The 13,407-nt window shown below is 35.7% G+C and overlaps 1 protein-coding gene across 1 annotated transcript in view; it reads right to left on the bottom strand.

Moving 5' to 3' along the window:
* cluha (clustered mitochondria (cluA/CLU1) homolog a) overlaps positions 1-12,134 on the bottom strand; it is a 26,104-nt gene extending 13,970 nt beyond the window's left edge. The window contains exons 1-2 of the mRNA XM_016557115.1: positions 12,074-12,134; positions 7,418-7,802 (exon numbers count right to left, since the gene is read on the bottom strand). Coding sequence (XP_016412601.1) covers positions 7,418-7,550 — 133 coding nt within the window. The 5' untranslated portion in view covers positions 7,551-7,802; positions 12,074-12,134. The remainder of the gene's footprint in view (positions 1-7,417; positions 7,803-12,073) is intronic.
* Positions 12,135-13,407: the final 1,273 nt, after the last annotated feature.

The raw sequence follows: 13,407 nt of genomic DNA, 5'->3' as shown, positions 1-13,407 counted from the left end.
TGACTCTTAACTTTTATAAAGAATATCTCTTTGGATTTCAGACTTTAGTCTTTGCAAATTTACAGATCTTCTTTATGCACCAAGAGCTTGTAACACTTCAAAGAGAAAGGAAAAATTTAAATCGCATCATATGACCCCTTTAAATTCCCTTTGTAAGCTTGCTGAGGCCCCCTGGTTGAGAACCACTGCCCTAAAACAATTTCAAACCAGCCATTCCATTGAATTGCATCATAAAACAGCTGGCTTTTAAATAGATCAAAGTGTGTATGAGGTTTGTGCCTCGGCATTGCACAACCCTAAAGTCAATCCCCTTGTCCTTCAGTCCTCCCTCAGCTGGGTGAAGTCCAGTTGTATGGCACAATTAATAAATGTGAAGGCTGGAGGACCAGACGAAACCAGTTTACATTAGACTATACTGATATGCTAATCTCCCCATGACACTAAAGCCAAGCACGTTCTAAGACTTTACTCCATCCTTTATCCTTTAAGCCCATCGCAATCTAGGCCTATATAATGTGAACAACAGTGTGAGTTTAATACATTAACACATGCATCACATATGGCACTGCTGCAGAAGTTCAGTACAGTTTAGAATAAAAATAAAACCCTGAAGATTAATTTGCAACCCTATGCAGGTAAATCATTCAGAGGGATCAGGACAGAGATATTACACTATTACACTCCTAACTAGGCATGCTTATTGTTTTCCCTATGACAAAGTGAATTTTATCAATGATAAAAAGGCAAGTGCAAAGTCCTATTGTGAAAACAATAATGCTTCAACAGCAAACTGAAAAAGAAGCAAAACTTACTAAATGGCAGCAGCACAAATTGGCAGTTAAACCTTTAGTCATGCACAACCAGGGACACCTGCCAAATTTTATCACAACTAAGATCATGGTGGCCTACATGAGACGTAAGCGAGACGTAAATGAAGCTGCAGCCTCTATAGATCCCCTGTGGAGTGACATGATGTGTTGGGGCAACAGTGCATGGTGTTGAACATTTGGCATTAGTAATAAAAAAGCTGCAGGCAGCGATCCTTGTAATTTAAGCTGTGCAAAATGTAAAACGATAAAACAATATTTTACAGTCAGCCATGATTAAACAGAAGCATCCAATAATACACTGTAAAACTATTCAATTCATATCGAGTTGTAAATAAAATAAAGAGTAGTGGAGTACATTTAACAAGAAAATCCTATTTCAGGTTTAACTCAAATGTGTTACTTGCTGTTTCTTTGTAATTGTTTGTAAATTTACTAGCAATTTCTGAGTGCAAATAGTTTCTACATCAATTTATTTTCAGTGTAGGATGGATAAAAACTAGTACAATTCAGCTGATCATGTGATCTCAACATAGCTGCCCTCATTAGGATCCATTTATTTTATAATAAGTAAAATAATAAATTGAGTCTTCATTTCTACTGAGATTCCAAAAAAGGCATTGAAAACGGTGCCCTGTGGGTACAAAAAAAAAAGTGACCATAATTTAATATTAAAGGAATAGTTCACCCAAAAATGAAAATTTTGTCATCATTTACTCACCCTCATGTCGTTCCAAACTTGTACGAATTTCTTTCTGATGTTGAAAGCAAAAGAAGATATTTTAAAGAATTTTGAAGAATCAGACAGTTGTTGGTCCCCATTGACTTCCATAGTAGGGAAAGAAATACTATGGAAGTCAATGGGGACCATCAACTATTTGATTTCCAGCATTCTTCAAAATATCATCTCAACATAAGAAAGAAACTCATACAGGTTTGGAATGACATGAGGGTGAGTAAATGATGACAAAACGTTCATTTTTGGGTGAATTATCCCTTTAAATAAACTTTATGAAAGTGTATAAAAAGTTTACATATATTGTTTAGTGAGGTGGCATTTTTGCATGCAACAATGAACACAGCCTTGATGTCCAACTCGCATACAAAATATGTTTTTGTTTTGTTTTTTTCAAATGAATAAAGATTCATAAAACATTTTCAAACTGACTTGTGATTAGTGATTTAAATAAGACTCACTTGGTCAGTTAATCATTCACAGCAGTTACTGAGTTCAGAATCCGACTTTTTAATTTAAAAAAAGAAATCTGACAGCCAATGGCTTCCTAGTCATTTTGTTTATCCCAAAGCACTGATTAATTAGTAGTACAGTCAATTAATCAAGTTTTTCATAATCATGAAAAACTTTAGAAAACTAAACACAAAAATTGGCTTACTGAAATGTTACTGAATTACTAAGACTGAAACAAAAATAAAGCTAAATAGAAATATTAAAAACTACCCAAAAAATGACAAAAGCACACAAAATGACAAACTCAAATTAAAATGAAAACTGAAAAAAGCTAATTTAAAATATTACTTTAACAGTATATATATAATACAAAAATAACACAGTTTCAATAATCGTTATATTAGTCAATCTTCATAATCATTAGTTACAGCCCTCTACTTACAATACAGACCTCACTAATCACTTAGCTTGTTGTTTAGCAGGTACTGCTTAGCCTGAAGAAGTTGCTTAAAGGCTAGTGGATTTTTACCAGTAGGTCAGCCAACTAGCACAGCGGTCAGCTTCTGAGGGCCTGTGACACTTCACACACTGTACACAATACAGCTCCCACAGCGCAATGCCGAGCTGCCATGGAGATCTCCACGGCAACATTTTAAGTCCTGGGTCTCGGGGGGCAATCATTCCCGGCATGCTCTCCGGCTGAATGCTGCCGGACCAATGCTGGTGCAATATCATCTGACTCAATTGTCTGAGGAGATCCCGTCTGCCTTACTGACTGATTCACTCACACAGATCTGCTGAAGCTGCATGTTTTGCCACACACTGAATTGAATCAGACGACAAAGACTTGAAATTCCTGCCAAGGCAGGCATGTTTTGAGATGCCTCAGCTGTCTCGACCGTAACTCTCTCAGCTAAAATACACTGTTTGCTTTAGACAACTGCAGCATGTCCTTGGCTCTCTTCAATGGTCACGGCTATAGCAATAAGCAGCTGGTCTCACACTACAGACACAGAGAACCACACAAAACCCAATCCCTATATACAAAAAGCACGATTTATGTATTATATACTTGTGCCTAAGAGTAAATGGCATGTAATGAGTAACTTAGACTTCTTGCCACTGTCTAAAAGGAATGTGGAGTTTGTGCTATTTGTGCTTTCTTTCAGTCAGTTACAGCAGCCATCATTAGTTCAAAGTGAAACTGACTGTGTTTCTCTTCAGACCTAGTGGCACCATATGGTTATTTTATCTTGCTCTAAATTGAATGTTTACACAGATCTCCCCCAATCCAATCCAAATCTAATCACAAGCATTAGGTCAGGTGGTGGAAGCCTATTGGTTAAGTATAGGTGCTGTTAACACAAATTTTAAACCAACCTACTGCAGGGAAATTCTGCAAATGATGTCCTCAAAGTATTTTGCCAAAAAAAAAACATATCTGAGACACAACAAACAGGACAAAAACTTTATTTTTATTTTTATTTATTAAATTGTGATCCTTTTTACACTAATCTGTGACAATATTTGATGTTATTTACAATATTCATTTTAAGGATCTCAAAAGTCCTTATTAATACTGTGGTTTTATTTTTATATATTTTAAGTTTTAGTGAGTTTTTTTATTAGTACATTAAACAAATGAAAGTTACTAAATGACTAAATTAACTAAATGAAAACAAAAAATGTCTACTTGACAATGAACTAAACAAAAAAGTACATTTATGTTTTATTATGCTTTATTTCAGTTAGTGTTTATTTTATTTTAAAAGAAAATGTTTATGATTTTAGTTTTAGATGATCAGAACAACAAAATGAAGATACATCATTGAACTCTGGATTTGCACAGGCCTAAAACAGTGGATTTCAACCTTTTTGACTCCAAGCCCCCCACGGTCCACAACAATATTCAGGGTCCCAGGCCCCACTTTTCCAGTTATGCATGATTGACTGGATAAGGATTAAAAATTAACATTTTTTAAAGATATTTTTACTTACAATTTCCCCCTAATAAAAGCTTGGAAGGCTAGAGCTTCTTTTGCTTCTTTCAAAATCATTTCAAGTCATCTTAAAAGGGGTCATATGATGTTGCTAAAAAGAACATTATTTTGTGTATTTGGTGTAATGAAATGTGTTTATATGGTTTAAGGTTCAAAAAACACATTATTTTCCACATACTGTACATTGTTTCTCCTCTATGCCCCGCCTTTCTGAAACGCGTAGATTTTTACAATGCATCATAAAACAGCTGGCTTTTAAATAGATCAAAGTGTGTATGAGGTTTGTGCCTCGGCATTGCACAACCCTAAAGTCAATCCCCTTGTCCTTCAGTCCTCCCTCAGCTGGGTGAAGTCCAGTTGTATGGCACAATTAATAAATGTGAAGGCTGGAGGACCAGACGAAACCAGTTTACATTAGACTATACTGATATGCTAATCTCCCCATGACACTAAAGCCAAGCACGTTCTAAGACTTTACTCCATCCTTTATCCTTTAAGCCCATCGCAATCTAGGCCTATATAATGTGAACAACAGTGTGAGTTTAATACATTAACACATGCATCACATATGGCACTGCTGCAGAAGTTCAGTACAGTTTAGAATAAAAATAAAACCCTGAAGATTAATTTGCAACCCTATGCAGGTAAATCATTCAGAGGGATCAGGACAGAGATATTACACTATTACACTCCTAACTAGGCATGCTTATTGTTTTCCCTATGACAAAGTGAATTTTATCAATGATAAAAAGGCAAGTGCAAAGTCCTATTGTGAAAACAATAATGCTTCAACAGCAAACTGAAAAAGAAGCAAAACTTACTAAATGGCAGCAGCACAAATTGGCAGTTAAACCTTTAGTCATGCACAACCAGGGACACCTGCCAAATTTTATCACAACTAAGATCATGGTGGCCTACATGAGACGTAAGCGAGACGTAAATGAAGCTGCAGCCTCTATAGATCCCCTGTGGAGTGACATGATGTGTTGGGGCAACAGTGCATGGTGTTGAACATTTGGCATTAGTAATAAAAAAGCTGCAGGCAGCGATCCTTGTAATTTAAGCTGTGCAAAATGTAAAACGATAAAACAATATTTTACAGTCAGCCATGATTAAACAGAAGCATCCAATAATACACTGTAAAACTATTCAATTCATATCGAGTTGTAAATAAAATAAAGAGTAGTGGAGTACATTTAACAAGAAAATCCTATTTCAGGTTTAACTCAAATGTGTTACTTGCTGTTTCTTTGTAATTGTTTGTAAATTTACTAGCAATTTCTGAGTGCAAATAGTTTCTACATCAATTTATTTTCAGTGTAGGATGGATAAAAACTAGTACAATTCAGCTGATCATGTGATCTCAACATAGCTGCCCTCATTAGGATCCATTTATTTTATAATAAGTAAAATAATAAATTGAGTCTTCATTTCTACTGAGATTCCAAAAAAGGCATTGAAAACTTTGAGGTAATATTCATATCTGTGCAAAACGTTTTTGAATGAGAGCATCCTCAAAAGCAGCTCATAATGAAAATTTGAAATATGATGCTGATCAAAATTACAGTATAATTACTAAAACTGCGTGGCAACTGGCAAACAAAAGATGCCCTAACCAGCTTCCTAAACATCTTTATTAAACATTACGTATAAAAATGCATTTGCATACATGTCAACTGCACAAACACATCTATTTCACAGCTAATGAAGAGCTCACATCAGTCACAACCAGACATCATCCGGAGCATCAAATCCAACATATTAAACACAGTCAAAGGCTGTCAGAGAGAGACCCATTCCACAGCTGTCAGGTGCCATAAAGACAGTCAGTCTCTTCCAAGGTCTCCTTAAATGTGACACGAATTGCAGCAGCTAGCTAACTGACAGTGTGCACAACACCCGGCTATTTGCTCTAAAACGGATCTAATGACAGCTTATAGCTCAAAAATAATTCGCAAATGACAGGATCACTCCTACGTGATAGCCAAACTTTGTAATCCCAACACTTACCAAACAGATCCCTCTATATTTAACTGGTAGCAATAACCTTCTATCGGCATACATGCACCATGACTTTCCATGTGTGGCTACTTCCGCTTCCCGGTCGAGGAGCGCAACACTTTCCTGAATGAAAGAGGAGGGGGGTCGATAAACAGACGCGCGTTTAAACCAACAAGCTATTAATTACTAATACGATATTTTTAAAAGTAAATTATGTAACATATTTGATATAATGGGCTCTTTTGGCCATTAAAAACTATTCAGTACAGAGTAACCTAAAAATTAGACCGTAGTAAAACCCCGCTCTCCCTCTCTAGCTCAATAGTTCCGTCCCACTGAAGGTGACCTTCAGTTCATTGGTGTTCCTGCTCGCTATTACAGAACATGTGCGTTAGGATCTCACACACACAGCAAGCGGACAGGCTACTAACAACACTTTACACTGCTGATAATGAACGTTACCCTGTAAATAACAAGTAAAACATCTCTGGATTAATCTCTAGCGTTCAAGTTTAAGAACTTCAGGTGGTCGTTTTATCCCAGATCTGCACTTGCTATTGACTTTGCTACAGCAGACATACAGTTCACGTTCTGTTTATCATTCAGCATTCTGTTTATCTTGCTGAAAGTCTTGCTAAATTGCCATATTGCAATTAACTTTTTTTGTCAGACTGTTATATGTAAATGCAAATTGCTATAGTCCTAAATGACTAAAAAAGATGAACTGGGACACATGAAATTACAATAAACACTTGTATTCTATTTTTGTCACTTCTGTGTGTGTGTGTGTGTATTCATGCAAAATAATACAGACATCAACTTACATTCACCTTTGCTATAGTTTACCATCCTATTAGCCTAAATTAGTCTCACCTATTAAAATTACACAAAAACATTTGATATAAATGGTTCAACCACTACAACATTAAATATTTATCCAGTAGTAAGTTAACTAATGAATGCAAAAATCAGAAAGGAAAGCCTAATCACCCCATTGACACAGAATGGACATTTTATTTTAATTTTAGTTTGATAACCTATTGAGAAAACCCCTGTGAATGAGTTTATCTACAACTAAGCACCCTGATAAGATCCAGATCAAGAGCAGTACTTAAAGCACATTAGACCAGACATAAAAATGAATGGCCTGTACAAGGCTGTAAGCACCTACTTCCCTTTCAGAAACATAAAGGTGTTTATGGGTCTACAGCAGACACCCCTGCAGTACTTTGCCTGTTTATGTCCTTTGATACCCTCTATCCAGTCAATCATACATCAGATCTCAACATTGATTTACTCTAAACTGCAATGGACTTATGTTAAAATACATCAAGATCAGTAAGAGCAGAGAGATTTCTGCATGCTACAGTGTACCTTAAATGGCTTTAAAGCTCACTTACCGCAGGCACATGGATCCTTCGAGGCTGTCTTGCTGGTGGTGTCTTTGTCGTTTGCTGTCTCGCCTTCCCGGGCAAGATCAACGGGGTTGCAGCTGGGCACTGATGCTGGGATGTCATCCGTCTTGCTAACCATGATTCGTTTCCCACAAGACTTATTTGGTTTCGGAGTTAGCAATAGATGTCCGTCGCTGAGGGCTGTGATGCGGGTCTGTTGTATGGCCTTCTCCGTCAGACGGAAGTTACATGCAAAGATATTACAAAACAACTTAACTTGCGAAGGACAGTTCTCAGCCTGGTTGTCACACGTGGTTTCTCCTCTTCTTCTTCTTCTGTTTATTAGCGGTTGGCAGACTAGCTTATTAGTGCATTACCGCCACCATCTGAACTGGAGTGTGGAGCATCGATGCATGTATATGTATCACATATGAATGTATATCATACTAAATAATAATACTAATAATAAATAAACATCATTATATTCTTATATAATTTCCTGTACCTTTAAGATATTTCAACAAAGCAAATCTAATATTCTTATTCCTTTTTAGCTTACTTAATATATCTTCTAGCATCATGCTTCCACCTTCTTCTATTACTTTAGCTTCTAGCATTTGTCGTTCGTTGTTATATGCTCTACAATGCAACAGTACATGCTCTACAGTTTCACAAATCCCACAATGCATGCATAATCCATTCGGATGTTTCTTAATTCTATTTAAATTTCCATTCAATGCAGTATGTCCTATTTTAATTCTTATTATTACTGATTCTTCTCGTCTTCTTAATCCCATGTCGTTGTTACGTATTCCTACTTCCCTTTGAATTCTATATAGATGTCGTCCAGTCTTCTCTTTCTCCCAAAGTTTCTGCCATGCATTTATAAGAGCTTTCCTAATTATTATTTTTGCTTCTGCCTTACTAATTTTTATGTCAATTCCTATCTGATTCAAGTTCAAAGAAAAAGGGGTCATATGATGTTGCTAAAAAGAACATTATTTTGTGTATTTGGTGTAATGAAATGTGTTTATATGGTTTAAGGTTCAAAAAACACATTATTTTCCACATACTGTACATTGTTTCTCCTCTATGCCCCGCCTTTCTGAAACGCGTAGATTTTTACAAAGCTCATCGGTCTGAAAAGCGAGGTGTGCTCTGATTGGCCAGCTATCCAGTGCGTTGTGATTGGCTTAATACCTCAAGCGTGTGAAGGAAATGTTACGCCCCTTAACTAGGGATGGGCGATATCTTATCGTTTGCGATATACCGGTAAAAATTCTCCACACGATAAGAATTCGTCTTCCCGCGATAATAACGATAAAGTCTAATTGTTGACATATTTCTGTGTGCGACTGTGTGGTGTGGAGTGACGTGAAGGAAGGCGGACGTGAAATTGAGCAGCTCCTTCTACAATCTGGAACAGGTTTGGATAGGGCTGTACAGTGCGACAAAAATCGGCTCAGGCCTTGAGTTAATGTACTACAGTAGCACGTGTGCGACACAGTTTTACATGTGTATGAGTCGTTTACAAACCTGTTGTCCAACAAAGATATTTTAATATTGAATATATCATTTATCATTATATTGAATAGAAGAGGGCTACACACACTCCCTTGAGGAGTTCCATTTTCAACTGCATAAACAGTAGAACAAGATGTTCCCACTCTAACCTGAATTTTCCTCTCAAATAAAAAATCCAACACCCAGTTATAAATTCTTCCTCTAATTCCCATATTCTTGAGTTTTATAAGTAGCCCTTCTTTCCATAACATGTCATAAGCTTTTTCCACATCAATAAAAACTGCAATTACGACTTCTTTATTTATCTGTGCCTTTCTTATTTCTGATTCTAAACATAATATTGAATCCATTGTCGTTCTACCTTTCCGGAAGCCACTTTGATGAGGAGTAAAAAGACCTCTGTTTTCTATTACATATGTAAGCCTATTTGTAATCATTCTCTCCATAATTTTGCACATGTTTGATGTTAGTGCTATTGGTCTATAATTTGTTGCTTCTGACCTATCTTTGCCAGGCTTTCCTACAGGGATAACTATTGAATGTTTCCATGCTGAAGGAAGTTTGCCCTCTGCCCATATTTTGTTGTATAACTTCAGTAATTTAAAAAGTGCTACATCTGATAATTTTCCTATCATACTATAACATATCTCGTCCTGCCCAGGAGAAGTTTCTTTTACTTTAGCAATTGCTTTTTTTAATTCATAAAGTGAAAAATCTGCATCTAGCGGGTTTCCACTTGCTTCACACTTATTCAAAATATCAGGATTTTCTCTCCTAACTCTCTCTCTACACTCCTTAGCCTCTTCAGTCAAATTACTACTACAATTTACTTTTGCAAATACTTTAGCTAGCATCTCTGCCTTCTCTTTATTTGAAACTGCAATTTCATTTCCATTCTTTAATACTGGCATGTTAAAATTCTTGCAAATACCTCCCATCCTTCTAATCATACTCCAAATATCTGAAATCTGTATATCCCATCCAATATTATTACAGTAATTTCTCCAATAGTTTCTTTTAGCTGTTTTAATAGTTTTCCTTACTATAGCTTGTGCTTTCTTATACTTTATAAGGTCAGAGTATAAATAAGATGATTTAACTTTCTTAAATGCTTTATTCCTTTGTTGTATAACTTCTTCACACTTTTTATTCCACCATGGAACTGACTTCCTTTTCCTAACTGTTGTTTTCTTTCCTATTATCTCTGTCGCTGTTTTATGTATAATATTACTTATTTTTTCATTATATTCTTCTATTCCATCTTCCTGGTCTTCCATTTCAATAATTCTATTACTACAAATATAACTGAATACTTCCCATCCTGCATTCTTTAATTTCCATCTTTCTAGGTTTCCTTGTTCTGCCTTTTGTATTCTAACACCAATTCTGCTTTTTACTGGATAATGATCACTCCCTACTGTTGTTTCCTTCAAAACTTTCCATGTACATATGTTTGCCATATTTTCTGATACCAATGTAAGATCTAGTACTGACTCCTGGCCATTTACAATGTTCACTCTTGTTCCTGATCCATCATTAATACACACCAGTCCATTTTCATCCAATAATTCTTCAATTACTTTACCATTAAAATCTGTATTTTTACTACCCCATAAAGTGCTGTGACTATTAAAGTCACCACACCACACCACTTTATCCCCACTTAATTCCACCAACTCTTCTAATTTTTCTTTTTGTAATTTTTTACATGGGTTATATAAGTTGATCACCCTGACGTTACCTTTATCAGTCCAGATTTCTACCATAACAACTTCTTTTTCATTATTACTAATTTCTCTATACCTCACTCCTTGTTCAATAAAAGTTACTACACCTCCACCTGTTCCTATTTCCCTGTCTTTCCTTACATTTTCATAGCCTTCAATTCTAAAATCAAGATGAGGTTTTAACCATGTTTCTTGTACACAAATAACCTTTGGTTTCTGTTGTAAATCTTCAATATACTTTTTAAATTCCTGTCCATTTGCTAAAAGACTCCTTGCATTCCACTGAATTATCTCAAAATACATTATGTACCTACCCCATTAGTAGCCTGCGAACCTTGGGGACCACCTACAAGTGCTTCTTTAACCGACTCTACTGTTGTTTCTCTTATGTCCAAATATTTCTCAGCTGCTCTAATTATTATCTTAATTCTTTCTGTTCTACTTGTCGTTTGAGCCGAGCAATTAATCACCTCTGCCACGAATGTTACAAATTTAATTTTATCAACCACTAATGAATCCTTGTTGATTCTGCACTGATTCTTTTGATTTTGGATTTTCACGCTTGTAGCTTCATTTATTTTTGGTGCTTCACTACTTTTCACTCTTTTAATAGCATCAGCATATGATATTCCTTCTGTCATCTTGACATTTTGGACTTTTATTGCCCTTTTCCTGACTTCACATCCTCCATATGCTGAGCTATGTTCTCCCCCGCAGTTACAGCATTGCAGTTTAACATTTTCTCCACACTCCCCATATTGATGTTCTCCTGCACATTTACCACACCTTTGCCTACCTTTGCATACAGCAGCCACATGACCATATCTTTGGCATTTAAAGCATCTCAACGGCGGTGCTACATATTCCCTTACACTGTAGCTCATAAACCCAACCATCACTCTTGTTGGCAATACTTCTTCTTCGAACTGGATCATTACAGACAAACTGTCTTTCCTCACCCCATCCCTTGTATACTGCATCCGTTTAACTTTGCAAACCTTTGCTCCAGTTAAGCTCTTTTTAATCTCATCCTCTGATACTTCTGTTGGAATTCCATATATGACACCTTTAGTTGTTTTCCTCTCTTCCCATTTTGAGCATTTTACAGAATTACTTGCCAGTGTTTTTAATCGCAATGCTTTTTCTCTCTGCTTTTCATCTCTGCATATTAGCATTATATTTCCGTCACGTAGTGTTTTTGCATACTTAATGTTCCCTAGTTTCATTTTGAGTGCTTCCGTTATCTTTAATGGGTTCTTTGATCCAGGCACTTCAAATTTAATGATAACCTTATGTTCTTCCTTCCTTTCCATGATTCTTCGACTACTTTCCTCATTATCACTATCCGTATTATGTTGATGTACTTTCTTCCTTTTCCTATTTACTAGGTTCCACTCCATTTCAGTCCTACCTCCCTCACCAGCTTCTTCCATCCATTCCTCCTGTTCACTTCCTGATCCATCGTCACTTCCTACCATCTCAGCTCCAGTCACAGTTCAGTGCTGCCAACCGCCGAGTCCTCCTACCGTGGTTTCTCCTCCTCTTGACCTGCTTGCCTTTGTATTTGTCCCACCCACCAAACACACACGGCTACGGCAGCCCGATAGCTCCATTTGGAGAAGAGCGTTTTGCTGACTCGGTTTAACGTTGGATGTTTGGTGCGTTAAAAACAGTTACGTGAACCAGATTTGAAATTCCTGGCTGTAAATAAAATTTAAAAAAAAAAAGATAAAAGTGTTATACCTCAAAAACAATAGCAATGGCAGGTCCGGTTCTTTTCAAAGATACGGTTTAAAAACGATTCAGTAAAACACTTACAAAAATGTTACAAATAATTGTTTTAAACCCACTTTTAAATATTTAATGGTAAGCCTATATATCCTTCAAGTGAATTTGTGGAAGCAGTAATTTAATCCTTTTTATTTTTTATTTATACCATATTGTATGGAATGTTAATTCTAGGTAAATTCTTTATCCATAAATGTAAGTGCATGAAGACAAAACCTCTGTGTTTTACTTGTAGCTAGTATCCATCATTTCCAAAATCTAAGAGTAAACAGGCCTGCAATTTTGCAAGAATGATATTTAAGAAGAATGAAAAGACCCATCTTTGTTCATTTGTACATTTTATCCCAAATTCTATTGGTGTGCCTTGCTTTATTAATTATTTATTTGCACTTATTAATGCAATTATAAATGTGTATTTCGTTTATCATGTTTAATAAAAAAGCTATGTTGTGATTGTGTCATAGTTCCTGAAATCTCAGGCATATTCTAACCTTGCAATAAAGTCATATATCGGAACATATCTCTGTGTATGACTTTTTTTTTTTTTTAGATGAGTTTTACTAATAGGGGTGTTTATTTTAATTTCATGTGTCACATTTTAGTTTGTTGCAGTCATGATTCATTCATTTTGGAAATGTCTTTTGTCTAAAAATATTTAAAAAATGGTATTTATTTAAAAAAAAATTAAAATCACCTTTCTTTCACTGAAAAAAATAAATTCTCTAATAATCTCTTATTTACAAATTTTTTTACAGTATATGTGCAAAACTGTCATGTATTTGAGTCAGCAACATATTTTCAGTATGTTTTATTAGTAACATTTCTGTTGTTTGGTTATAAAACTTGCTTTAAATGTAATGAAGCGAAGATTTCCTCTCGAGTATGGCTTTACATTTCAGAGTGATTAGGATTTTTACATTTTATTTTTATTCTTTGAAGTCAATGATGTTGATATGT

Source organism: Sinocyclocheilus rhinocerous, unplaced genomic scaffold (assembly GCF_001515625.1).
Source record: "Sinocyclocheilus rhinocerous isolate Xijiao unplaced genomic scaffold, SAMN03320098_v1.1 scaffold166, whole genome shotgun sequence".
NCBI classification, from domain to species: Eukaryota; Metazoa; Chordata; class Actinopteri; order Cypriniformes; family Cyprinidae; genus Sinocyclocheilus; species Sinocyclocheilus rhinocerous.
The sequence above is the reverse complement of the archived record's forward strand: the minus strand, read 5'-3'. Positions and strand labels throughout refer to the sequence as shown.